This window comes from Cercospora kikuchii (assembly GCF_019650295.1).
Source record: "Cercospora kikuchii DNA, contig_00001, whole genome shotgun sequence".
Taxonomy (NCBI): Eukaryota; Fungi; Ascomycota; class Dothideomycetes; order Mycosphaerellales; family Mycosphaerellaceae; genus Cercospora; species Cercospora kikuchii.
In genome coordinates this window covers 2,729,286-2,756,005 of record NW_025408582.1, presented here as the reverse complement: position 1 = coordinate 2,756,005, position 26,720 = coordinate 2,729,286, and the positions used below count along the sequence as shown (strand labels likewise).

The 26,720-nt window shown below is 53.1% G+C and overlaps 9 protein-coding genes across 9 annotated transcripts; 6 read left to right on the top strand and 3 right to left on the bottom strand.

Annotated features, from left to right (window-relative positions):
* Positions 1-911: 911 nt before the first annotated feature.
* Positions 912-3,284, top strand: CKM354_000104200 (uncharacterized protein; the record flags this gene model as incomplete). Its single annotated transcript, XM_044796151.1, has 1 exon — positions 912-3,284. One exon carries the CDS (start codon positions 912-914, stop codon positions 3,282-3,284), a length of 2,373 nt encoding a protein of 790 aa, XP_044652086.1.
* Positions 3,285-4,397: 1,113 nt separating this feature from the next.
* Positions 4,398-11,639, top strand: CKM354_000104100 (protein kinase MEC1; the record flags this gene model as incomplete). The annotated part of the gene is made up of 3 exons (XM_044796150.1): positions 4,398-4,950; positions 5,001-11,558; positions 11,620-11,639. The coding sequence occupies 3 exons, from the start codon at positions 4,398-4,400 to the stop codon at positions 11,637-11,639; spliced, it is 7,131 nt and encodes a 2,376-aa protein (XP_044652085.1).
* A 1,271-nt stretch (positions 11,640-12,910) lies between these two features.
* Positions 12,911-15,727, top strand: CKM354_000104000 (uncharacterized protein; the record flags this gene model as incomplete). Its single annotated transcript, XM_044796149.1, has 1 exon — positions 12,911-15,727. The coding sequence occupies one exon, from the start codon at positions 12,911-12,913 to the stop codon at positions 15,725-15,727; it is 2,817 nt and encodes a 938-aa protein (XP_044652084.1).
* A 404-nt stretch (positions 15,728-16,131) lies between these two features.
* On the top strand, positions 16,132-16,961 carry CKM354_000103900 (uncharacterized protein; the record flags this gene model as incomplete). Its single annotated transcript, XM_044796148.1, has 4 exons — positions 16,132-16,167; positions 16,251-16,328; positions 16,400-16,615; positions 16,689-16,961. 4 exons carry the CDS (start codon positions 16,132-16,134, stop codon positions 16,959-16,961), a joined length of 603 nt encoding a protein of 200 aa, XP_044652083.1.
* A 683-nt stretch (positions 16,962-17,644) lies between these two features.
* CKM354_000103800 (uncharacterized protein) lies at positions 17,645-18,067 on the top strand (the record flags this gene model as incomplete). Its single annotated transcript, XM_044796147.1, has 1 exon — positions 17,645-18,067. One exon carries the CDS (start codon positions 17,645-17,647, stop codon positions 18,065-18,067), a length of 423 nt encoding a protein of 140 aa, XP_044652082.1.
* A 109-nt stretch (positions 18,068-18,176) lies between these two features.
* CKM354_000103700 (uncharacterized protein) lies at positions 18,177-20,467 on the bottom strand (the record flags this gene model as incomplete). Its single annotated transcript, XM_044796146.1, has 2 exons — positions 18,177-20,285; positions 20,339-20,467. The coding sequence occupies 2 exons, from the start codon at positions 20,465-20,467 to the stop codon at positions 18,177-18,179; spliced, it is 2,238 nt and encodes a 745-aa protein (XP_044652081.1).
* Positions 20,468-20,797: 330 nt separating this feature from the next.
* On the bottom strand, positions 20,798-21,778 carry CKM354_000103600 (uncharacterized protein; the record flags this gene model as incomplete). The annotated part of the gene is made up of 1 exon (XM_044796145.1): positions 20,798-21,778. One exon carries the CDS (start codon positions 21,776-21,778, stop codon positions 20,798-20,800), a length of 981 nt encoding a protein of 326 aa, XP_044652080.1.
* A 1,431-nt stretch (positions 21,779-23,209) lies between these two features.
* On the top strand, positions 23,210-25,035 carry CKM354_000103500 (uncharacterized protein; the record flags this gene model as incomplete). Its single annotated transcript, XM_044796144.1, has 5 exons — positions 23,210-23,444; positions 23,495-23,519; positions 23,573-23,735; positions 23,788-24,014; positions 24,117-25,035. The coding sequence occupies 5 exons, from the start codon at positions 23,210-23,212 to the stop codon at positions 25,033-25,035; spliced, it is 1,569 nt and encodes a 522-aa protein (XP_044652079.1).
* A 145-nt stretch (positions 25,036-25,180) lies between these two features.
* On the bottom strand, positions 25,181-26,599 carry CKM354_000103400 (uncharacterized protein; the record flags this gene model as incomplete). Its single annotated transcript, XM_044796143.1, has 1 exon — positions 25,181-26,599. One exon carries the CDS (start codon positions 26,597-26,599, stop codon positions 25,181-25,183), a length of 1,419 nt encoding a protein of 472 aa, XP_044652078.1.
* Positions 26,600-26,720: the final 121 nt, after the last annotated feature.

The following is a 26,720-nucleotide window of genomic DNA, read 5'->3' as shown; positions in this document are numbered from 1 at the left end:
TAGATTTGCAGCTTTCCTCTTCTCTCTGGCTGGCGGCCTTTGTGTTTTCTCTGGCCGGGATGTGAGAATGTCATGCTCGTCAGTAGGCTCGACCGGACTGTCTTTCGTGTGAAGCACAGGACACAGACTAATCGTTGGTGAGTGGGAGCCCAGGTCCATGTCTGTCGCCGCCATGCCAATAGTTATGCGCTGGGCACGGAGTCGTCGGACGAGCAAGCCGGCAGCGCTGTGTGCCACCGGATGCTACGGAGGAGACGTGTGCCGCGAAGAGTCGGGAAGAAGCACAGCGAGACGGGTTCCATGCACCCTCGTTGATGTCGGGTCAGCAGCGTAGCTTCGTAGCAAGACCGTTTCCTACTCATGGTCGTTGCGGCAGTGGAAAAAGTAGGAGGCCTTCACTCTGGAAGTCCTCTCTCGGCGCTAGTGCGTCATCGAATAAGGTTTCTGGGAAGCTTCGACCCCTGCTATCGGTATGCATGGCGATGCTAGGCCGGAACGCGGGTCGGTGAAGTGTGCCTGTGAGCTGGCGACTGGGGCATCGCGATTATTCATTTAAAGCCTCACCTCCCGCGCACTTCTTGCTTGTGAACGGCGTGGGCGAGCAAGTCCGCCAGTTGCGATCCAGATCAGCGACACCTCACTCTGAAATCACACTACTAACCCCGAAGTGTAACCGCTTATCGGAAGGACCGATAGCCCACTCTGACTTCAGCGTGGGGCAGCCAGGCACGCTGCTGAAAGAAAACGAGACACGGGAAAGGTGCTGTCTGAGCAACCATCCTCACTTGCCTTGACCTCTTGCGACACATTCATTCACCTCTTGCCCGCGACACGAACACACAACCCCGCTTCACGCTTCGGAGCAACGAGCTCACCCAAACCACCACTTTTCCAAGCATCTCCTACCCAGCATGGCTCAAATCACGTTGAGCCCGCCTTCAATGCCATGGGGAAAGAAGCGTATAGCTGTCATGACCTCGGGAGGTGACTCTCCAGGCATGAGCGCAGCTGTGCGAGCTGTTGTGCGTCAGTCGCTGGCCGCTGGCTGCACCGCATACGCTGTCTACGAGGGCTACCAAGGTCTGGTCGATGGTGGGGACATGATCCGAGAGATGAAGTGGGAAGACGTACGCGGATGGATCTCAGAGGGCGGCACACTCATTGGCACAGCACGATGCAAAGCATTCATGGAGCGTGCAGGGCGGCTCACTGCTGCGAACAACATGATCGAGAAGGGCATCGACGCTCTGGTCATCTGCGGTGGTGACGGATCGTTGACAGGAGCAGACAAGTTCCGAGCAGAATGGCCGAGTCTCATGGACGAGCTCGTGTCCACCGGCAAGCGCAAGGAAGACGACGTGAAGCCATACAGACATCTCAACATCGTTGGACTGGTGGGCTCGATCGACAACGACTTGAGCAGCACAGACGCGACAATCGGCTGCTACAGCTCACTCGAACGAATTTGCCAATCGATCGACTACATCGATGCTACTGCGCTCTCGCATCAGCGTGCCTTCGTCATCGAAGTCATGGGCCGACACTGCGGATGGTTAGCACTCATGGCAGGAGTGGCTTGCGGAGCCGACTTCGTCTTCTGTCCAGAGAATCCACCTTCAGAGAATTGGGAAGCCGAGATGTGCTCGATCGTGAAGAAGCACCGCCAAATGGGCAAGAGAAAGACTATTGTGATTGTTGCGGAGGGTGCTCACGATAGGAATCTGAACCACATTACGCCTGTCATGGTCAAGGATCTGCTCTCCAACAGCGTCGGTCTCGATACCAGAGTGACTACTCTGGGCCACGTCCAACGTGGTGGTCCTCCTTGCGCGTACGACCGCATGCTTGCAACCCTGCAAGGTGTTGAGGCTGTCAAGGCTGTACTCGAAGCTACTCCAGAAACCCCGTCGCCTGTTATCTGTATTGTGGAGAACAAGATCGTACGGAAGGACCTGATGGAAGCCATCCGACTGACCAAGAAGGTCGCCGAGGACATCGCAAAGAAGGACTTCGATGCCGCGATGAAAGGACGAGATGCAGAATTCGCGGAGTTCCAGCAAGCGTTCAATATCACGACAGCAACAGACAAGACAGATATGTTGCTCCCAGAGGAGAAGCGTATGAGGGTTGGTATAATACATGTGGGCGCGCCCGCGGGTGGTATGAACGCCGCGACTCGCGCTGCTGTGGCATACTGCCTGACCAAAGGCCACACGCCAGTGGCTCTGCACAACGGCTTTCCTGGTCTGTGCCGCCATCACGATGACAAGCCACTTGGCTCTGTGCGTGAAGTCAGCTGGCTGGAGGCTGAGAACTGGGGCTCGAAAGGTGGCTCCGAGATTGGCACAAACCGTAGTCTGCCTTCCGAGGACTTCAAGACCGCAGCATTCTGCTTCGAGAAGTACAAGATTGACGCACTGTTCGTCGTTGGTGGCTTCGAGGCTTTCACTGCCGTCTCAGAGCTCCGCAAGGCTCGTGCAGAGTACGACGCTTTCAAGATCCCGATGACAATTCTGCCCGCCACTGTATCCAACAACGTTCCCGGCACTGAATTCTCGATCGGCTCCGATACTTGCTTGAACGCCCTGATTAGCTATTGCGACGCAATCAAGCAGTCTGCATCTGCATCTCGTCGCCGAGTCTTTGTGGTCGAGACCCAAGGTGGTGCTTCTGGATACATTGCCACACTCGCAGGCCTTTCGATCGGTGCGGTCGCCGTCTATACGCCAGAAGAAGGCATTCACCTCAACATGCTTGTCGAAGACATCAAGTTCCTCAAGGACCAGTTCGCCAAAGACGCAGGCCACACCAGATCTGGCAAGATCATCCTTCGAAATGAGAAGGCCAGCAAGGTCTACACGACACAGTTCATTGCCGACGCTATTAAGGAAGAGTCCAATGGAAGGTTCGACTCAAGATACGCTGTACCAGGTCACTTCCAGCAAGGTGATATCCCGTCGCCAATGGATCGTGTGCGTGCCGTACGTTTCGGTGTCAAGTCCTTGCAATACCTTGAATCTTTCGCCGGCAAGTCGAAGCAAGAAATTGCAGATGACCCGATGTCTGCGACAGTCATTGGAATCCGAGGTGCACGAGTCAAATTCAGCGCCATGGAGAAGATCGAGCGCGAGGAGACTGACTGGAAAGATCGTCGACCAAAGGATGAATTCTGGATGGGCTTGACTGGCGTGGTTGACACACTTTCTGGGCGTCCCAAGGCGAAGCGCTCGACGATGCCTGGCAGCCCTGCCGCACAGGGCCAGCAAAATGGCGCGGCCAAATGAGTTCTCTGATTGCGGACGGCTTCCGAGCGTGAGAGTTTTGGCGTTGTTGAGTGGCATCCTCCAGCGAGCGAGTGACCCAGGCCCAGTGCCTCTTGAGCTTTAGATGTTGTTTCCTCTCCCATGTTATGACTTGAATGAGAAAAGTGACGATTGTATATTCCATCAATGATCACTCCGTATAGTACGAAGACTTCCCATACTTGAACTTCATGCGCCTGAACTCCTTCGCTAATCACATCGTCGTAACATGCCTGCATCATCGCAGTCCACTCAAAACACTCCGTCGTGCTCGCCGGGCAACCTCTTGACCCGTTTCTGCTCCCAATCATCCAAATCTTTGGCTGCAAGTTTCTGCGCAAGCCCAAAACAGTCAGCCCCAATGTCTCTCAATTCACATACAGCCACCTATGCCCCACAACACTTGTGAGTAGGTCTCCACTTACATAATACTCCTCTCTCAAATCTATTTTTCGCTTATTTTGCCCAATGCCCAGCTCTTCGTCTTTGGTCATTTGTCGCACTTTCCTATCATGTCGTTCATAGCGTAGGGCTGTCGCGGGTGTGAGAAAGAATGAACCGAGAAGCATTGTGGCTATGAAGGGTAGGCCGAAGAGGGCGAATGGGTGTTTGGCGAGGAGGAGGCGATAGCGCGCTGCGAGGGAGGAGTCGTTTGTTGAACGGAACTTGCGAGATGGAAAGACGGCCATTTTGAATGCGATGGGGGGCCGAGTCGGATGGAGGAGTGATGCTGTGGTGCTGTGAGGTGCGGCGGAGTGCTCGTGCAGTAGGGTTGATGGAAGTCTTGGCGAAGTTAAAGTGGATCGCGACCGCGACTTCTTCTCGTGTACGCGTCGGAGGCAACACTGGGAGGCGTTCATCATTCTGCGGATCACGGTCTTTCTGCCAACGAGCGCCATTGACTGCGACTGAATCTGTGATTCAAGACAATCAACACTGCGCCGTGATCTTTTATGGTCGAGGACTGGCTTTCGCATTTGTTCGCAGTTCTGTTTGTACTTCCGCTCAGGGCTATTAGGCTTCATCGAGAAGCGGAGACTGCTAACAACCCCGGCCAAAAGAAGATGAGCTGACGAGGTTCTGAAGAGCCTCAAGATGGCTCGTCGACAGCATGCAGCTCCGAATGGGACTCACCTCAATGGTGATGCTCCCCCAGCTTCCACACTGGCTGCCCAGATCGTACAGAATCAGACTCGAAGGGCGACAAATCAGGCGCAGAACGAAACCGCCAGCTTTCGAGACCTTCTCCACGAGATATTGCACAGCAATGCTGCCGCGCCTGAGACAGACGTTGATGTTAATGCACAGCTCATCAATGTCGTGGTACAGGCTGGCCTCGTGCCACTGACACTGGAGAATCCTTTCGCAGACTGGGATGTACTCGTACCGCAAGGTATGGACAGTATTGCGGTCATCGAGTCTACGATCAGACGCCAGCCTGAGGTACTGCTACACCGCCTTACTCCAGATGGACCCCAGCTCATTTTGAGCATTCTTGCCACACTCATCGCAATATGCGGTCGACAAAAGTGCGAGCAAATAGCTGTCAACGGCTTGCTCCTGTCGTCAATGAAAGCTCTTGAGAAGTCGCCGGAACTTTGGCGACAGGCTCGCAGTTTGTCGGAGGTGATACAATACTGCGTGGATGGTATGTGATTCCAACTACAGGTAAGTGGATCTTGGCTTATCATCTTCTAGACGCTCTTTCTGTCCTCGAAACTTCTTCGTCAAAAGTCACTACGCTGAACCTTAGCCTACCTCCTGCTCGAGGCCTCGTCAAGTTTTGGCCTCAGTCAGAAGGGAGTATTGCTTTGCCGCAAGGCACAACGACCACTGTTACAGAGACAAGCCGGGCTTTCATCGTCGCATTGGAGCTCTCCCAGATTCCAGCACTTGATGCCTTCTGGAGGCAAGATGCGTGTCTCCGACTACAACGATTGGCATTTACCCTTCGACCGCAGCTGGGAAAAAGTTCCCGCTGGGACTATGCTGTTGAACAGCTGCTGCAGCTACCCTACGACTGGCTTCTCGTGGCGGCGCTCATAGGTGATATCCCAAAAGCAATGCCTTCCACTGCTGTCCAGAAGCTGCTGGCTGCAGCTCTGATCACTCTTCTCAATGCACGGCTTGACACAGCAAGAGACGCGATCGCACCTATGCTGTCCAAGGCCACCACAGATGAGACCTGGCAAGCTCTCCATGAGGATCTCAAAATCGCCATCGCCACCTGGGTTACTCGATTGGAACTGCACGAGAGTGCTACGGAGAACGTCACGACTCTGCTTGAGACACTTCGAGCAGATGATGCGATGACAGACAGTGAATTGCAGGTCAGTTTCCGACATCTCAGCGTGGTGAAGCCGTGCTCCGCTAGACATTCGCGGCTTCGCAAACGTCGAAAGCTGTCTGCGGAAGTGCCTGAGGTGAGACGGGCCAGTGTCGCTCGCAAGACTTCGCAACTTCTTGCAGGAGCCGATACTGAAGACTTGGCCGCGTTGCCTGATGTGGCAGTATCTGTCTATGCCACGTTGCGGCTCGAGGATCAATGCTGTGCATGGCAATCCCTGTCTGAACTCGCGAAGCATGATCTTGAGACAGCACTGCGAACAATCGCTCGACTACTGGAAGCAGGCGAGCCTCGTGACGATAGGCAGGTCAGAGTACTAGCTCTGCTGGCGGTGCGAGCATGTCTGCAACGGACGAGCGATCCAGCATATGTGGGAATATCAAGCGACTTCGCACGGCACATTCTCAATTCACTCCGCAGTTCGATCCGGGAACTGCGAACCGCTGCCGCACAGACAATATCGGTCTTCCTCAGACCTGATCTCCCAGAGAGCATCAGAGTTCAAAACAGACAGACTGTGTTAGAACATCTTCGTGGCGCCTCGACTCGTGATATACCAAATGAGCAAGAGACACTGGTCACAGCTTGGGGACAAGTTGCAATGTCATGCGGTGAGAGGGAGCTCAATCTGGCCTTACTGCAGCTGGTTGAGTATCTTGGTCATGGGAATGCGTTCGTCTGCGCCATGGCATTCGCTGAGCTGGAAGCCATCGCTGCTTTCAAGAAAACGTCGCCAAAAGAGTTGTTCCAGCCCTTTTGGCGTTCAATTGCGGTCGCTGTTGTGCAAGAGCTTCACAGTCGGCCACAGAAGGCACAACAACTTTGCGACTTGTTGAGCATGGACATTAACAATTACCTTGTCCTGACACAGCGCGAGACACTTCCTTTCCTAGTATTGACGAAGAAGAAGGACCTTCTCCAGCACATCGCAAATGCACGTGGCAATGGGACCACTGTTGAAGATGTCTGCATGCAACCACGAACAAATCTGGCTGCGATCTTGGCGCTGCTACTATCACAGTCTTCGCACGAAGCGGAAGAACTTGCCTTCTCGTGCCTGACGGAAGTTGCGCCAGATTTACGAAAGACGGATATGTCAAGCTTAGTCAAGGTGGACCCAGTCCTGATCGCTTGTGAAATGCTCAAGCTGAGCGGTGAACAAGCTGCTGACAGAAAATCGCGTGCATACCAGGCCTTTCAGACGTTTGCAAACATCGCTGAGAGGGCACCCGGACAGCGAAAGGCCCATTCGAAGTCCTCGAAAGCAGTAAGCCAGTTTCTGGATGATAAAGTGCTTGGTATCTTGACTCTGTTCTCCACTATGCTGGAGACCGGTCCCGGAGCAGAGTCGACCTTGGAGAAGATTCGCTGTCTGAAAGGCATGGCAGACATGTTCGTCATTGCCAAAGGCAAGCTATCGTTTGCACTGCCGCAGATTCGAGGATGCTTGCAATCTGGACTTGAACAACCGGAACTCTGCGAGGTCGCATTCGATGCCTGGCTCTCGCTGATACCACTTCTCGAGGCAGACGATGTTGCACTCATCGTGGACGAGACTTTCGTGCTGATCACTCGTCACTGGACAGCGCTATCGTTAGATCTGCAGCAGAAGACGCACGAGATGCTGAGCCAACTTGTGAAGACTCACAACGTGTTGTTGCAGGAGAACATTATGACACTTCCCTCGCTTGAAGGCATCCCCTTGCTTTCAAAATTCGCATCCGAGTTCGAGAGACTTCGATCGCAAGAGAGTGTTGAATCTTACTGCAGGGCATTTACGAATCGGCTGCGCGACGACGGTGACACAGTCGTTCTTCAGTCAATTAAGGAGCTCGTACCGTATCTGAATTCCGTTCAAGATTTCATACACGATACCGCCGCCAGCGAGCATCCTTCGCCTGCACTATCCGAACTACTATGCGCTTTGCTTGACGTGACCGTCAAGTACTCTAGTACCAACTCAGAAGCCGCAGAGCTATGCGGCAAGGCACTTGGTTTCATCGGATGCCTGGATCCCAACCGCGTCGAAGCAACGCGAAGAAAGGGTCATATAATGGTGCTCTCCAATTTCGACAGGGCAGGAGAGGTCATCGATTGGGTCATTGCACTTCTTCAGGATGTCCTAGTCAAGGCCTTCAAGTCCGTCACCAATGCCAAATCACAAGGGTTTCTGGCATACACCATGCAAGAGTTGCTCGGATTCTGTAATTTCAGTCAAGTTGCAGCATTACGACCTCGCGCGTCTCAGGCGCCCGAAGCTGCAGCGAAATGGTATCAGATGCCTGAGCACATCCGGACGGCTCTGACACCACTCCTCACCTCCAGATATGTTGTGACGAGCAACAGTGCTGTAATTCCGCCAGAGAGGACGTACCCAGGGTTCTTACCTGACGCTTCCCACAGTTCCTGGCTCAGGTCCATCACTTACGATCTCATGTTTCGAGGCAAAGGAGAAAATGCCCAAGCAATCTTCACTTTGCTGGCTCGAATCATTCGTGGCCAAGATCTGGCCATTGCTCGCTTCCTCTTCCCCTATGCTGTTCTCAATGTGGTCATTGGTGGCACCGCCGCCGAGGTGCAGGATCTTGTTGAAGAGTTCATGGCAGTGCTACAATCAAGCCCTGAGTCAACGACCCAGCAAGAAATCATTCGGCTGTGCAGCGAGAGCGTCTTCGCTGTTCTTGATTACATGTCGACTTGGCTGCGCGAGAAGCGTAAAGAGCTCAGCGAAACCCGAGCCGCTGCATACAAGACTGGTATCTCACCCAACGAGTTCGACGAAGCTCGTGATATTGGCCAGATTGAAACAGTCGAGAACTTTCTGGCCTCGATTCCAGCTGAGATCATCGCGAACCAGGCCATTGACTGCAGATCTTACGCTCGCGCGTTGTTCCACTGGGAACAGTACATCCGGCAAGAACGAGACCTAATACCGTCTGGAAAGCTGACGAGCGAGCATGACTCAATGTACGAGAGGCTGCAGGAGATCTACACACAGATCGAAGAGCCCGATGGGCTAGAAGGCATTGCAGCGCATTTGTCTTTGGTGTCCGAGCAACAGCAGACTATCAATCACGCAAAAGCAGGGCGATGGACTGCGGCCCAGGCGTGGTATGAACTTCAACTTGCGGAGCAGCCGACGAATACCGACATTCAGCACGAAATTCTCCAGTGTCAGAAGGAAACTGGGCAATATGCAACACTCCTACGCTATGCAAATAGTTTCCTCAACCCTGACGATAGCAGAGGCGACAACGTAGCGGCAGCCATCAAGACTCATCTCCCGCTCGCAGCTGAAGCTTGTTGGATGGTTAATGACTTCGACGGCCTCAGGCGAAGACTGCTCATGCGTCCAGAAGAGCTGGAGACCGATTTCAACATTGGTGTTGGAAGGTTACTGCTTTGTGCAGGCGGCGAAGGCTCGCTCCCTAAGCAAATCAGCAGCATGCGCAAGCTGATCACAGAAGGTTTGTCGATGGCTAGCACGGACTCGCTTCAGACCTGTCATGCAGAGCTCATGAAGTTGCATGTCCTTTACGAAGTCGAAGCTTTGTCAACGGTTCAGCCAGCAGACGCGTCTCGTCTACAGAGGGCGTTCGAGAAGCGTCTGAACGCCGTCGGGGCATACGTACAAGACAAGCAGTTCATACTTGGAACACGCCGTGCTGTAATGCGAATACAGCCAAATGCTTTTAAGCCGACACACACAGGTGCTTCCTGGCTCACCACAGCTCGACTGGCCCGTCAGACAAAGAACATTCCAAGTGCATACAATGCTGTGCTCAAAGCATATGAGTCTGAAGAGCGCGGCTCGAAAGTTGAAGAGGCAAGGCTGCTTTGGACCGAAGGCCATCAAAGACAAGCCATACAGGCCTTGGAAGCCGCGATCGAGTCTGGAATTTTGGAGGCCGACGATCCGAACTCGAGCATGCCGAATGTGAGTGCAGCTTCTAGTACGTTGAGCGAGATCAACGGATGGAAACAGAACCCACTGTTGGGCAAAGCACTTCTTCTGCTGGCCAAGTGGCTGGACGCATCGGGGCAGAGTCAGACCAAGGACATGACTGATCGTTACCAAATGGCAGCACGCCGTCATCAGCGATGGGAGAAAGGTCATTATTATCTGGGCAAGCATTACACGAAGCTTTTGGACGCGCAGAAGGCCTTACCCAGAGAGAAGCAAACGCAGTCTTACCTCACTGGCGAGCTTACCAAGCTGGTTATCGACAACTCGTTGCGATCCGTTCCGTTTGGCAACAAGTACTGGCATGAGACCATCCCTCGTGTTATAACATTGTGGCTGCAACTCGGAATGGACTGTCTAACGAGAACGCGCGGAGAGGATGAAGTGACTTTTGAGAAGCGCAAGAAATCGCTGCAGGCTTGCAACAGACAGCTGCAGAAGTACTTCGAGCGTGTTCCGCCATACGTCTTTTATCACGCGCTTCCACAGCTGATATCTCGCATCACACATCCTCACCCAGAAGTCTGGAAGCAATTGTGCAACATCCTGGTCCGTATCGCATCCACGCACCCAAGCCAAACCTTATGGAGTCTGCTTGCTGTGCCGAAAGCGACAGACAAACTGCGAGTAGAACGGGGTAAGGAAGTGCTCAATCGACTGAGGGACCCAAAGAATCAGCCCAAGGGCGACTCATCGAACATCGACCTGAAGTCGCTCATCGTGCACAGCCAGCGGCTCTGCGATGGACTGCTTCTCGCTTGCGAGCGGCCAGTCAAAGATCGCGTTGTGCACGTCAGTCTGTCCAACGATCTTGCGTTCAAGCTCAATCTAGCCCCAAGCGATTTGGTCGTGCCTGTCGAATCGACACTGACTGCATCTGCACCTCCTGCTGCTAATAGCGAGTCGATTAGACGCCACAAAGCCTTCACCCAGGACAAGATCACGATCCAGGCGTTCCATGACGAGGTGTTTGTTCTTAGTTCGCTGCAACGTCCTCGAAAGATCACTGTTCGTGGCTCCGATGGCAAGCTGTATGGGCTGCTGTGTAAGCCCAAAGATGATCTGCGCAAGGATCAGCGACTCATGGAGTTCAACGGCATTATCAATCGTGCACTGAAGCGCAACACTGAAAGCAGTAAACGTCGTCTGTACATCAAAACGTATGCTGTCACTCCACTCAGTGAAGAGTCTGGATCCATCGAGTGGGTAGAAGGCATCAAGCCCATGCGCGATATCCTTCTCAACACATATCAGCGCAAAGGCATTCGACCAAATTACAATCAGATCAAGAAGGATCTCGACCTGGCATCTGCTTCGGAGGATGATGCTCATATATTTGCGGATAAGGTCCTCACACAATTCGAGCCAGTCCTTCACGAATGGTTCACTGAGACGTATTCCGAGCCGGAAATTTGGTTCAATGCTCGACTACGCTACGCTCGATCGGCAGCAGTCATGTCCATAGTCGGGCACATCCTTGGGCTCGGAGATCGTCACGGCGAGAACATTCTGCTCATGGAAGGCACTGGAGGCGTCTTCCATGTGGACTTCAACTGCCTGTTCGACAAAGGCTTGACGTTCGAAAAGCCGGAACTCGTGCCATTCCGCCTGACACACAACATGGTCGATGCCATGGGTCCTTATGGCTATGAGGGGCCTTTTCGCAAGTCTTCTGAATTGACGCTGGGACTGCTCCGCCAGGAACGAGATACGCTGATGACTGTTCTAGAAACTTTCTTGTACGATCCCACTGCGGACTTTGTGGGCAAGAAAAAGAGGACTACGCCTGGGGTGCCGGAGACACCGGCGGAGATTCTGGAGAGTGTTTCTACGAAGCTGAAGGGCCTTCTTATTGGGGAGACCGTGCCGCTGAGCGTGGAGGGCTATGTCGATGCTCTGATCCGCCAAGCTACGAGCCATTTCCGGTTGGCGAGCATGTATATCGGTGAGTCTTGTGTGCAATTGCTTCTGGTGGTGTTGCGGACACTTGGCTGACTTTTCAATAGGATGGTGTTCGTTCTTGTGAATACATTCAAGAGAAGTATGAGGTAATACAGCTGTTCGCAGCAGTGGCCTGGCAAGCGTGACAGTGTCTGAGGAGTCTCAGCATCGCCGTCATAACACGAGACTAGTACCGACTGTGCAGTAGTGCACCAGGTCGCAGCATGAAGTGAAGCAATAGTTGTGTCTATAATGGCACTGACGCTGATCAATACACAACTGCCATCTCGTGTTCCTGTTTCTTTCCGTCGAAGTGTCTTGGTGGTCCCGATGCTACTGTGCTGCCACCAGCGCGTGGCTAGGGGAATATGCTATATTCAGATGATCGCCGTCGACGTTACAGCCGTGTGAGCACAATGATGTCGATGTTGAATGTTGAGGAAGACACGCAATGGCGCGTATCGCCGTGCTATTTTGACAGAAATCAGGGTCTTCGATCAGGATCGGACTTCCCGACTGGAGAAAGCGAGAAAAGTGCTTGGCGGTCCACGGCAATAGCAGCCGAGGACTTGCACCATTGAAAGAAGCATTTCTCTGACCAATTTGCTGGGAACTGGTCGTGTTGAAGTGGAGAGCGTGAGTTGAACAGTGCTTGCTGCATGATAGTGAAGATTTTGACCTGGTACACAGTTCGAGATGTCTGCCACGTCGTCTTGCAGCTCCAATGCCCTGATCATGAGAGTTGAGCCGGCATGAGCCTTGGAGCTGATGGAAGTTTTCTCCTGCAGAAGCGAGAGCGCCACATCCGTAGTGGCCGCGGTGCAGGAACGCGCAGCCAACGGGCATGATGGGCCTTCTATGGCGCACCGTACGCCATCGATGAAACTCGGGCTGCCTCGACGACATGTCCACGACGCATTCCTGACCACCGGAAAGCTCTTCTTTCTCCTTGCGCATCCTCCTCTCCTATCGTCTCCCTCCTCCTACACCCGCTCACTCGCTACAGGGATTCCAGCTCCCGCCATTGACTAAACCCTCAGGACGTCATCTATACAAAACTGCTTTCGCCTGCGGCGGACTGCACCCGCGCGTTTCAGTCTCAGTCTCTCACTCGCTCCCCCGAATCACATCATCTCACTACAAGCCACTATCCTCCAATCCCCGGGGTGCCAGGCGCACTATCAATCCCGGTGAACGACTGCAGCTGGCTAGCTTCACAAGCTGTTTCTAGACCAGCTCAAAGATTCACCGACGGCCGCGGATCTGTTGAATACCATACGCGCATTCACTCGCTCGCGCGAACCTTCATTTCCACTTCCAGGCAGTTTCACCTGAGGCGGCAGCTCATCCTTGAGCATGTCATCCCACCTTCACGCCCGCCCTTCGCAAACAAAACGCTTTTCTCGCGAAGGCTTCCAGCCCATTCCTGCAACCCACGGCGACAATATGGGTTACAGCAACAACGCGGCCTACGGCGGCAATGACGCGACCATCGACATTCCACTCGAGCAAGTGCAAACCCATGCGAGCAGTGGCGGCGGACTTCGCAATGCGAGTGCCACGGCTGAGAATCTGCAAACCACGAACACGATCAATGAGAAGCAGAGCACAGGAGGCTTCTTCCGAGGTCGTAGGAAGAAGACGCAGAACGATGCGCGGAAGGGCTATGAAGAAGAAGCCGACACATTGACGACGATGGGCAAGATCTACAACAAAATCTTGAACTTCTCCATCGTGACGCGGTACTTCGTCTACGTGCTGCCTCTGGGTCTGCTGATTGCAATTCCAATCATCGTGGGCAGCTTCTACAGCGACGAGCGCTCGCCCAAGATCGCTGGTGTGCGCATGGTCTGGTTCTTCACATGGGTCGAAGTGGTCTGGTTGAGCTTGTGGGTCAGCAAGCTGCTCGCCCACTTCTTGCCGTTCGTGTTTCAGATGCTGGTCGGAGTGGTGAGCTCGGGCGTCAGAAAATACGCGAGCGTCATTCGCAAGCTCGAGATCCCACTTTCGCTGGTCGGATGGGCTGTCACGAGTTTGGCGACGTTCAAGCCGTTGATGACGAGGAACCCGTACAACAGTCAGGCTCGATTCGCTCTCAACACCGGTGCTGGTACATGGGTGGACATTGTGCAGAAGGTTTTGGCTGCGAGTGTGGTGTGCACGCTGGTGTTCTTGGGCGAGAAGACGATCATTCAGCTCATCAGCATCAATTACCACGCGAAGCAGTTCAACGGCAGGATCAAGGACTCTAAGCGACGAATCTACATCCTCGGATTGCTGTACGATGCCTCGAAGGCTATCTTCCCGCAATACTGCCGGGAGTTCGCAGAGGAAGACTATGCTATCGCGGATCAGATCAATTTGGCTGTTTTCGGAGGAAAGAAGAAGGCACACAATCACCGCCGTTCTGGGTCTGCCACTCCTATGAAGATGCTGCAGACTGTCGGACGGGTCGGCGACAAGGTTACTTCTGCGTTCGGCAATGTTGCATCGGAAATTACTGGCAAGGAGGTCTTCAACCCGAACAGCTCTCATTCCATTGTTGTGGAGGCTCTCGAGAAGAAGCGCACTTCCGAAGCTTTGGCTCGCCGAATCTGGATGAGTTTGGTCGTCGAAGGCAGCGAGTCACTCTCCGAGGAAGACATCATCGAAGTTCTTGGGCCAGATCGCCGCCACGAAGCGGAAGAGGCATACTACAACCTGGACCGTGATGGAAACGGTGACATCTCGCTTGATGAGATGATTCAGACAGTCGTCGAATGGGGCCGCGAGCGTAAGGCGATCGCCAACTCCATGGCTGACGTTGCGCAAGCTATCAGTGTCCTCGATCGTATGCTGTGCACGGTCGTGCTGGTCGCGGTCGTCTTCATCTTCATTGCGTTCCTCAACACCAACTTCGTCACCACCCTGGCCACTACCGGTACAGCGCTTCTTTCGTTGTCCTTCGTCTTTTCCGTCACCGCACAGGAGATTCTCGGATCTTGCATTTTCCTTTTTGTCAAGCATCCCTTTGATGTCGGTGATCGTATCGACATCAAGGACGAGGCTTTCGTCGTTGAGCACATCAGCTTGCTCTACACTGTCTTCAAGCGAGCGTACGGAACCAAGACTGGCCAACTTTGCCAATACCCAAATGTGGTTCTGAACAGCTTGTCACTAGACAACGTCAGCCGTAGTACCGCACAGACCGAGCATATTACCCTGGACATTGCATTCGAGACGAGCTTCGATGATATCCAGATCCTCAAGAATGAGCTTCACAAGTTTGTCACGGACAAGGAAAACAACCGCGACTTCCAGCCCGATGTGGAGGTCGAAGTGCTTGGTACATCAGATATGTCCAAGCTACAGCTCAAGGTTGAGATTCGACACAAGAGCAATTGGTCGAACGAGACGCTTCGCGCGGCGAGACGCAGCAAGTTTATGTGCGCACTGGTTGCTGCACTCCGCGCTGTGCCTATCTACGGACCAGGCGGAGGCGTTGATGCGGCTGGCAGCGCGGCCAACCCGAACTATGCTGTCACTATCTCCGATTCGGAAGCTAAGGAGAACGCACAGCACACGGCTGATGAGAGGGAGAAAGCACGCCTGGTGCCAACGAAGAAGATCGAGGAGGCCAAGGCCTCCGGAGTTGCAGTGAGCGAGAACGCAGCAAGAAGTGCTCCTGGCGTTAGCTTCCAGGACCCGGCCATTGGTGGACTGAACGCTCGTGATCCGGCGAGAGACGATGCCCGAGACACCGCGTGGGCTACGGGCCGCGATGACAGCACGAGCACGCTCGGAGAGCGGCCAAGCTACGATCAGCAAGATCTGAACGATGTACGTGGCCTTCTGGAGCGTGCGAACACGCGTGGTAGGAGGAAGCCAAGCGTCAGAGGTGGCGGACCTAGTGTGCCCTCCATTCAGGAACCACAAGTCGGGCAGTCCACCACAGGCTACACTGCGCCGTACAGGCCCAACATCGCTACCCAGCCACCGCAGTACCAGCCTTCGCAGAGCACTCTGCCAACGGGTTTCGGCTCTCCGGTAGAAATGAACCAGCTCCCACAGCGCAGCACGAGCAATCCTTACAGGCAACAGCAGCCTGGACAAGGACAGCTCAACCCTAATACTGGACGACTTGACGAAGACGATGACGGTTTTGGTAACACACGACCTTATTCCGGAGTCTAGAGGACTGACATGGAGGAAGATGAGTACGAATATGATTTTAGACACGCGCACTGTGGCATCCCTGTAGCCGTGGCATAGCGAGGCGAGGGCGACGAGAAAGCAGGCGGCTATGACAGCCTTCCTTGTATCAGCATCAAAAGTTTGGCCGAAGTGCTCTGGCCACTCCGTTCTAGATGGCGTTTTTCATGAGCCTTCTTTCTGTTGCATATGATAGATATGAAGTACGCATCCAAATTGTTTGTCTAGAAAGTGGCTTTCTTCAGCACGTGGCTCGCGACGGCGAGTGTCGGCATGTGAAGCCGACGTCATGCACGACCGCATTCCAGCCCACTTCGACTCTCTGCCGCAGCTACTTACACACTGAGCCTCCCACTTATCAGCACAACCACTTGCACACCGACGCCATGTCCGGACTCGAGAAAGCCCTTTTCAATCTGAAGGTCCGTCCTCCACCGCCGACACCCCAACTGCGATCGCCCGCCGCCCGTCCCTCGCGACCCCGCGCCGACACTAACTTGCACAGTTCACAGCGAAGCAACTTAACCGCCAGGCAGCCAAAGCCAGCAAAGATGAGCAGACCGAGAAGGCGAAACTGAAAAAGGTATGAGGCTAGATCACCTACCTCCACGCCGCAAGAACCGCCTTCTGACGGGTCGAGGATTCACCATTTAGGCAATCTCGCAAGGCCACAACGACATAGCAAAAATCTATGCCGGGAATGCGATCCGAAAGAAGAATGAGAACCTACAACTCCTCACGCTGGCAAGCCGTATCGATGCTGTGAGTTCAAGGGTGCAGACCGCCGTTACGATGCGCCAGGTTACAGGGAGTATGGCGAATGTGGTCAAGGGGATGGATCAGGCGATGAAGAGTATGGATTTGGAGAAGGTGAGTCTTCGCCCCTTCTCGCGCACACGAACACGAATCTCAGGTAATTGTACTGAACGGAGGATGCCCGCAGATCTCCGCCGTAATGGACAAATTCGAAACACAGTTCGAGGACCTCGATGTTGCGACGGGATACTATGAGAATGCGACGAGTTCGGCGACTGCGACGGGGACTCCGCAGGAGGATGTGGATCGTTTGATGAATCAGGTTGCGGATGAGGCGGGTGTGGAGTTGAGTCAGGAAATGGCTGGGGCGACGCCTGCGAAGGGGATACAAGCTCCAGCGCAGCATGAGGAGGAGAGGGAGGATAAATTGGGGGAGAGGTTGAGGGCGCTGAGGAGTTGAGAGGCTGAAAAGGCGTCAGGGCTGAGCTGTAGATGCGAAAGGTGTGGGGACAAGGCATGCATTATCGGTGGAGTGAAAGGCGTCTGCTGACCTGAGAGTGCGGTGAGTGTGAATGGCTTGAAGGGCGATACCTAAGATATATGATGTTACGATTGGAATGAAGTATTTCATGCAAGCCGGCCATAGCAGCAACGACTGCGTTCTTCCTAATTTGTCCAACTACGCTAGCTTTCTAGGTCACAGCATCATGGAGATCAGATGTCGAGCTGCAAGGACCATTCTCCGAGCGTCGCTTGAATTATCCACAAGGCTTCCAGCGTGCATCAAAAGTACACAAGCCAAAAGAGGTGAAGCTGTGTGCATCAGGCCATCAAGCCACAAATCTTGCCAAGATGAAGAGCTCTATCGCGTTCACAGCTACAGCCGAGTCGAGACCACAGCCACATTCGTGACTCCGCAAGAAGCCAAAGTGGAGGCGGAAGCCACGTGAGACCCACGTGGCAAACGTTGCAGCTTTCATATCGCGACGAGTCGAGAATAAAATTATCGCTCGCAGGGACTAGGACGAAATATTCATCTTGGCATAGAGCTACGTCTGACACACTTCCACAGTCTAAGCCAAGCGTCAGGAGTGCTGAAAGAAAGACCAAGCACCACCTTTCATTCACTACGATACACAAAAAATGGCCGGATCCTCATTCGTCCACTTCCTCTTCGAAAACGAAAGCCAGTCCCCTGAAGCATTCTTCCAACTCCAATTTCCCGAAGATGGTCGCTGGTCAGGCTACCTCTTCGAAGCAGATGACGTCGCCTATCGAAAGGCGATTCAATCCTACGACCTGGCTCGACGGATTGTTGGACCTCAGGAGTCGATAGCGTATGGCCACACTGTGTCCGAAAATACTTTTTTCGAAGGGGTGGAGGGAAGGGTGGAGGTCTATTCCAGAGAGCAGAAGATCGCCAGGATCGAGTATTTTACTTCGTGGACCGAAGACAATCAGTTGAAAGTGACGGAGAAAGCTGAGGACTGGGAGATTGAGGCGTCTGGTGGGAAGCGAAGAGGAGAGATGGGATATGTGAGAATTGGAATAAAGAAGAAAGGTTGAGAAGATAGTGCTTTTCGTTTCAATGTGAGGAATGGGAGGGGGCCTGTCGTAGTCATGACACTGAACTTTGCTGTTTTGTGAGCAGCAACATACGGTCCCACAGCTGTGCTCACGTCTTTCCCAGCTTTGTCGCGCTCCTCGCTGCAATCTCCTCATACTGTTCCATTCCACGTTCCAGTTTCCTCAGCTTTTCCTTCGAAAGCCTAAAGACCACTCTTGTCCGCTTCACCTGATCTCCCTCATCCTCCTCGCTGTCTTCGCTGTCTTCAGACTCTTCATCCTCTGGCCTAGTTGGCCCTGCGAGAGAGCGGATCGAGCAATTCTCCACCACCGTCTTCATGAAGAACCGATCGTGCGTCACAACCAGTATTGCTCCTTCATAAGTCTTCAACGCTCCAATCAATGCTTGAATCGTATCTGTGTCCAAATGCGTCGTGACTTCGTCCAAAATGAGGAGATGTGGAGGGTGGTGTAAGAGTTTTGCGAGAGCAAGTCGAACTCGTTGACCACCTGAGAGCAGCGAGATGGGGACGTCCGAAGCGACTTTTCCGGAGAGTCCGACGCCAGACAGTATACCAGGGGCTTCTTGCTCCGAGAATGAGGGGCCAATGTGTTCCATGAGATGAGAAAGAGCAGTAGCTTGCGGGTTGGCAGCAGATATGGCTTCGAGCTCTTCGGCGGCTTGTTGGGAATAGAGGCCAAATTGGGCGCGAGTGTGTTTGGTGATTGTGCCCGAGCTTGGTATCATGGGCTTAGAAGGTTCGGCGGAGGTATGACCCATGATGAGAGAGACGAGCGTCGATTTGCCGCTGCCGTTGAGGCCTGCGATGCCAATTCTATCGCCGAGATGTATTGTGAGATCGATGTCGGCTAGGATCGGGACTTTCTTCTTTGCCACAGTGTAGGAGAAGTTGACCTTTTCGAGACTGACGAGACTACCCGGGTGGCGTAGGTCGGCAGGCTGCGCTGGGATTTTCAGCTCAGCTGGGGGATCGAACGTAGGGATCTCGATTCCGGCTCGATTTGTCAAATAGTAACCACCCAGATCTCTGTTGATCTTGAAACGAGTACCTTTTGCTGAAACTTCCAGACCCATTCTCTCGTCCAACTTCTTCTTGCGAGAGGCAGCTTGCTTAAGCTTCTTGTCGTCTCCGGCCCGCTTGGCAGCTTGAATGTTGTTCTGAATGGTACCCTCTATATGTTTCTTCTGCTTGTCTTGTGCTTCCTTCATTCGCGTCATATACTTGTATGTCTTCAGACGTTGCATCTCGTAGTTAGAGAGGTTACCCTTGAAGCGTTCCAATTGCTGATGTCGGAGGACAAGAAGCTCTTCGGCTACTTCATCACCAAAAGCTCGGTCGTGGGTGACGACCATGACTGTCGTATTATCGGCTATCTCGGCGAGGGATCTTTCGAGCCAGATGATCGAGGGAAGATCCAGAAAATTGGTAGGCTCATCTAACAGCAGCAGATCTACTGACTGGCAAAGAGCACAGGCAAGACTACATCGCGTCTGCCAACCTCCAGACAAGTTGGATCGCGGCTGGTCAATGCTCTCTGCACTGAATCCTAGACCGAGAAGCACTGAACGTGCTTTGGCTTCTGCTCCATCAGCATCCATAAGTTCGAGCGCAGTCTGCACATCTGTGAGCGTTTCCGCCGCCTTGTGGCTTTTCTCACTGAGTTCGTCCACAGTGACTTCGTCCTCCAGCCTGGCTTCCGATTTCTCTAGCTCCTCTTCAAGCTTGATCTGCTCGTCACGCGTTCTCCTGCCTTTTGGGCCACTTCTGCGTAACGCAAGCTGTCGAATGACGTGCACTCTGCGCTCCAGTCTTTCATGCTGTATCTGACGATAGGCTTTGACAGCTACATTGGGATCCGCAGTTGATTCCAATGCTGCTGATAGCACTTTGGCTTCGTGCATGTATGTTTCACGCTGCTGGTCACTGCGGACGACGTATTCTAGGACGCTTGTGTTGGAGAGGTCCAGCTTCTCCAACTCGTCCTCGACATTCGATTGGGTCTGTCCGAGGAGAAGCACTTTTACACTCCTCGGTATGTTTGGAATTTGATCGTCCGCGATGGCTTTGAGTAGCGTTGACTTCCCAATCCCGTTTCGGCCATGAAGGATGTAATGTCGACCTCGCTGCAATTGTAAGTCGGCGTGAGACAACAGCTCACGATTCCCTAGCGACATGCTTAGGTCCTTCACTACGATCTTCGATACCCGTCAACGGAATGACCACTTCATGTGTACTGTAGCCGACAGACCTCCTTGCGGTTGTTGTCCTCATCCATCTCTGTGTGGAAGCGACTCTGCTGCGCCGTTACCGTCAATGCAGAGCCCCCTCCAGCTGCAAGCTCGGCAGCCTTTTGTTCCTTGGATCTTCGCGCGGGCATTGTGATGAATTAGGCGATCGTTTTCACACGAGAAAGGTCATGGACGAGGAGGAGTTGATCAGGCCTTGAAAGCGCATGCCAGAACACTGTTATAATTGTCAACGGACCCGAACAGTCGGCCCGCACGCGCGGCTAGTATCACAGTGCCTTCCACATTGAGTTTTGAGTCAGAAGGTCCGCTGAGGTTACCAAGTGCGGTGTCTGGAAACAGCATTTGGAGCTGGGGCGGGATGACGGACGCCAAGACGACTCCGCGTTAGGACCAGTTGAGACGAAACCCTTCCACATGTTGCAAAGGTCCTGTACCATTTGCAAGCCAAGGGCACCTTGTTACGAGCGAACTTCCAGCTTGCGAGGGTTGCCGCGCTTCGCTTGAGTGACATCTGCATCTTGACCAGGCCGACTTGATCTTCGTTCCAATTTTCTTGGCTGCTTTCTTGCTTCCGTAGTGGGTGTCGGTCCTGAAGCTCTCTTCATGGTGCTTGTTACTCGCTGCGCAGAAGTCGGATCTGTAGACCGCTGCTCTGACTGGGCCTGCGATCGTCTACTGGCCTGTTTCACAGATTTAACAGTGTCCGGACTCGCTCGCACTGGGTCGTCGTCTTGCTTGGCCTGTATCGTGGACTGCCATGCTCCGTCAGATGCCTTTCCCGTAGCATAGGGCCTGCTTCCGGGCATATAAGAAGCTCCCGTCTTATACCAGGCTTTTCCTTGATGCTTGGCACCGTCCCAGCCATCGTTCGCCATACCTCGCAGCTCCTTTGCGCCTGGCATCTCTTCTTGGTTTGCTTGCGAAATCATCTCCTCCAGTTTCTTCTTCTGCTCATCCGTGGCCTCCCAGCTGGGTAGATCACCAGTGACCTTCCTCACACCTTTCCCGATGACCTGCCCCATGTTCCAGAAGGGCCCATGAGCCCAGCCGACAATGCTTCCTAGTCCAGCGCCCAGGCCTCCGAGGATTGTTGATGTAAGACCGCCAACCAAGGTGCCAGTCAATGCTCCTAATGTGAGACCAGGAGCTGTGCCTAAGCCAGCGCCTACGCACATGCCTTGAAATGCGCCTCCTCGCATGTACTTTGCAGTTTTCCCGAAGGACTCGGCCTCGATCTGTTTATCGATGGCTTCCTCCATCAGCTTCTGGCGTTCATCGGCATCTGCAGCTCCTTGGGCCGCTTGTTTGAGCTCCTCTGCCTTTTTCTGTGCCTCAAGTGCCTTTTCAGCAGCTTTCGCAGACTCCTGGCGGATTTCTGCCTCGGAAGGGCCATTTTGACCCCCTTCCTGTGGCTTCGGGTCTCGCTTTTGATCTGCCATGATTGTTGGTGTAGTTAGCAGACAGCACTCTTACCTGATCGTTAGTCTACAACGACATATTTACTGAGGAATCGACTCGGGTACACGTCATTCTGATAGAGTTTGGCAGAAACCTGCTATGTGCTCGGGAAGTGCCTCCAGGCACTTCCATTGAGCACTGCCAGCCTGACGCTTCGTCTGTAGTGCGTCTGGAGGCATGGCTATGGAGAAATATAACTGTTGGTGGCCGAGTAGGAACTGTAACAGAAGAGTGATTGTTGGGCAAGGTTCAGGTGTGACAGCGGACGCGCCAGCTGAGTTTCTTGGCGGGTTGCGACTTCCCGAGACTTTCGGACTTGCTTCCGTCAATCCTCAAACGACTCTGCGATAGGCCACCATCGCGTTTTAAATCGAATACGGGGAGTTACGTGCGCTGTTGTCCCGTGGAAGCTACAGAAACATCAAAAATGGCGAAAATTGCCCGCTGTGGTTGCTGACCAGAGGTGATCGACCACCGGCCAGGCATAGTCCTGTTACTCCTCCAAGTGCTATCCTGTGTCACGGAACTGATCTCGGGGGCGTGCAGTCGTCCACTCTGGTATTGCGTTGCGCTTTTGTCACGGCTGATTCTGCGCGAGACTAGACACGCTTGACATCGCCATGTGAACTTGGCTGAACTCCTTCCTGCCGGATCTGATCGAAACGCCCGATACATGCCCAAAAGAAATGCTGTTTCCACGCAATCCAAAGCCAAGTACCTCACCTATTGAGCAACTCCAGAATGGCCGACAATTGACACAATCCCTTATATACTGTAGCAATATCCCTGGCTGACCACTGTCCCCGAAGTTCAACCCAGAATCATGACATCAAAATGGTCGACCAAGGCTCAGCCCACCACCTTGACTCCAAAAAAGCAGCCTTCTGCAAGTCTTCACCTCGAGCTTGATCCGCGTTCTGGGGTTGGCCAGGGTCCACAACATGCACCAGCAACGTGTGATCGTGAGTCCCAAGAAATTCCAAGACCTCCTCTCCGCACCTAAGACACGTGCCGAGCATGTGGACGTCACAATTAGACGCCACGATTTTGAGCCTCCAATACCGACAGCGTGTCTGGAGTATGCAACATCATTCATGACTATCCTTCGTCAGCCAATGCGGCATTCCCGTTCGCTTGGAGGCTGCTCCTCTCGATGTTCTCGCGAGTCTGCGGGCTGGGTCTGCGGTAGCGATCTCTAGCTAACCTTACAATCTACGTGTGGACAAACGGCAAGTCGCGTGCTGAAGCATGAACGTCGTGTGAGGAGTACCTAGGGTAAAAGCGAAGCATCAGTGGCGGCTGAGATGGCTCTCAAATATACGCGGAGCCGCATCGTTCTCTAGTCCCTCCTATCTACTTACATGTCGATGATTATCCTGCTAGTTTGATTTGTCACCGATCTCGACAGTGATATGGCGCACAGTCCAAGTCGAAGCGACTCTGATGTCGAAGTGAAAGAGAAGGAAATCGACGCTGTCACACATCTAGAGAATGGCCCACCACCAAAGACCAAGGGCCTCACGGACGAGGAACGACTATGGCTCAGTAACATCGATCCCAAGGAAGCCAATCGCATCTACCACAAAGTGGACAGGAGATTGGTGCCTATGCTGGCAGCACTCTATCTTATAGCACATCTTGACCGGGGTGAGTTCTAGTTAGAGATTCACAGCATGACCAGTACTGATCTTCAATAGCAAACATCGGAAATGCCAAAATCGAGTAAGGAGGACAAAGCATTGCGGCACTTGAGACGGAACTGACTTCACGCACAGAGGCCTTGAAGACGACTTGGGCATGTCCGGCAACGACTACAACATCGCACTCGTAATCTTCTTCATCCCATACGTGCTGTGCGAAGTACCCAGCAACATGATTCTGTCCAAGTTCAAGAAGCCCAGTGTTTACATTGGCATTCTTGTCACATGCTGGGGTGCTGTGAGTATCAACAGAGCTGCGCTACAGTTCGAGTTTCCACTGACGATCAAAGATTATGACTCTGTCAGGCGTGACAGCATCCTTCGCTGGCCTTTTGGTGACCCGCTTCCTCATCGGAGTTTTTGAAGCCGGCTTCTTTCCTGGAGCGATGTGGCTGGTCAGTGAATGGTATCCACCGCATAAAACGCAAACACGCATGGCCATGTTCTACATGTCTAGCGCTGCCTCAGGCGCATTCAGTGGCCTCCTTGCAGCAGGAATTGCACAGATGCGAGGACTGTAAGTCCCTTCTCAACGCACTCCTGGCCGTTGCGTATCTCGGCTTCGAGGACGTGCGTCACACAATTACCGATATCGAGTACACACTAACCTCGAGCACAGTGGCGGGTACAATGGCTGGCGATGGATCTTCATCCTCGAAGGGTTACTCTCCGTCCTCCTAGGCATCTCATGCTTCTTCCTCCTTCCAGACTCACCCACCAAATCGAAGTGGCTCAACCCCGACGAAACCAAATTCCTCGAACTCAGCCACATCGCGTATCGCGGAGTCAAAACATCCCAAAAATCCACCGATCCAAGCCGCAAGAACAAAATCAACTGGCGCATCATCAAGCAAGTCGTCACAGACTGGCAACTTTACCTCCAAGGTATCGTATTCTGGTCCAACACCGTCCCAAACTATGGCCTCAAATTTACCATGCCCTCCATCGTCCAATCGATGGGCTTCACAAGCACTACTGCTCAGCTTCTCACGGCACCGCCTTATATCTGCGGTGCCATTGCAGCCGTCACATCTGCTGTCGTTACAGACAGACTCGCGTGGCGAATGCCATTCGTTGTGGGCCATCAAAGCCTTCTCGTCATCTCCTTCTCCGTCCTCTTCGCCTACGCAGCAGAGATCCGAGACAACATTCCGCTCTGCTATGTTATGGTTTGTCTTGCTTGTATCGGTCTCTATCCTATCATCCCCGGGAACAACTCCTGGACGATCAACAACCTCGCGGGCGCGGAGAAGCGAGCTGCTGGAATCGCATTTATGATCATGATCGGTAACTCCGGAGGTTTCGCTGGTTCGTTCATTTTCTTGGAACGTGAGAAGCCGGAATATCCCACCGGTTTCGGAAGCTCGCTCGGATTCGCGAGCGCTGGTATTCTGGCAGCACTGCTGTTGGAGTTCTTGTACTGGAGTCACAACAAGCGAAATGAGCATATCACGGAGCAGGAGGCGATTGCGAAGTATGGAGAGGAAGAGTTGGAGCTTATGGGTAACAAGAGCCCATTGTTCAAGTACTCGTTGTAGAAAAGCGACAGAGGTGGGATAATCAATGTCTACATTGTGCATTTGGTGCATAGAGATTTGGATGGAATTGCGCATGAATGGAGTTTCAGAAAGACATGGCTGCTTTCGTGATATATGAAGTCTCATCAATGCTCGGGAAAACAACTCACCCCTCATCAGCATCCATATTGTCTCGATCTCTCTTTCCGCCTTTTCCTCTCCCTGCGATACCTTGACCCTTCTTATTACCTCGTTTCTCATGCTCAGTTTTCATCTCTGTTATTGCCACTCTCTGAGCTTCCGTCACCCGCGGCGCGAAGACCATGACTTCATCCTTCTCAGTAGGGTACTCCTCCAGTTTCTTAGCAAGAGCCTTTTCGATCCGTTGATACACCTCTACATCATATTGCGTGACAATAGAGATCGCGACACCGGCTTTACCTGCTCGAGCTGTACGACCGACACGATGCACGTAAGTTTTGCTGTCCGGAGGCAGATCATAGTTGACGACGAGATCCACAGAGGGGATATCGAGACCACGAGCTGCGACATCTGTAGCGACAAGAATGTCTCGCGATCCGCCGCGGAATTTGTTCAGTGCTCCCAGACGAGCTGATTGATTCATTTGTCCGTGTAAAGGGATGGCGCTTCGGCCGAGAGCTCGAAGTAGGAAGGCAATGCGTTGTGTTTCGTTGATCGTCCGTGTGAAAATGATACAGGTCTGACCTGCGAAATTGTGGAGCAAGTACACCAAGTAGATGTCCTTGAACTTGTGAGGAATGAAAATGTAGTTCTGTTTCAAGTTCTTCACGGTCTGGTACGAGGAGCTCGATATCGACACTCGGACTGGCGACTGAAGTGCTGCTCGCGTGAGGTTGTCCAATTTGGTAGACATTGTCGCGGAAAACAGCATCGTTCGTCGCTCTCGAGGCAGCACTTGTAAGATCTTGTCCAGTATAGGTCCAAAGTCCAAATCCAACAATCGATCAGCCTCGTCCATGACCAGGTATTTCAGCTTCTTCAACGAAAAGCCTTTTGTGTTCTCCAGATGATCCATCAATCTTCCTGGGGTTGCGACAATGATGTGAGGCTTCTTCGCAAGCGCAATCTGCTGAGGAACCATGTCCATGCCTCCCACTATTACCGCGCATTTTACGTTTATCAGACTGCCCAACGCCTCAAATTGTTGCGATATTTGGTATGCGAGTTCGCGAGTCGGGGCAAGAACAAGTCCGAAATAGTGATCCTGCTTTTCGAGCAGTGCCTGTAGTATAGGCAGCGCAAAGGCGGCTGTCTTTCCCGATCCTGTCTCTGCGAGTCCGATCACATCTTTCCCTTCCAGTGCTATCGGTATAGCCTCTCTCTGGATCGCAGTCGCTTCCTTGAATCCCAGCGACTCGCAAGCATCGCAAAGCTCCTCACGAATGCCTAGTTCAGAGAATTTCTTGGAGACGTTCTCGCTGTTGCCATTCGCCTCTTCTTGCTCTTCCGGCTCAGGTGAGCTTGCGACGTCCTGCTCTGGCTTTTGCGGCTTCACATCGCCCTCATGACTGAGCTTTCTCCGCTTGATTCGTTTCTCGGCCATAATTGCGGCGGTGCGATCGTTGATGCGGGTGGTGGTTGTCGTCGAGAACTTTTTGTCGGAGACAAGTTCTAAGTCCGCCAATCTGTGGTCCAAGCTTCACTAGCGTCAACCTTAATCGAGA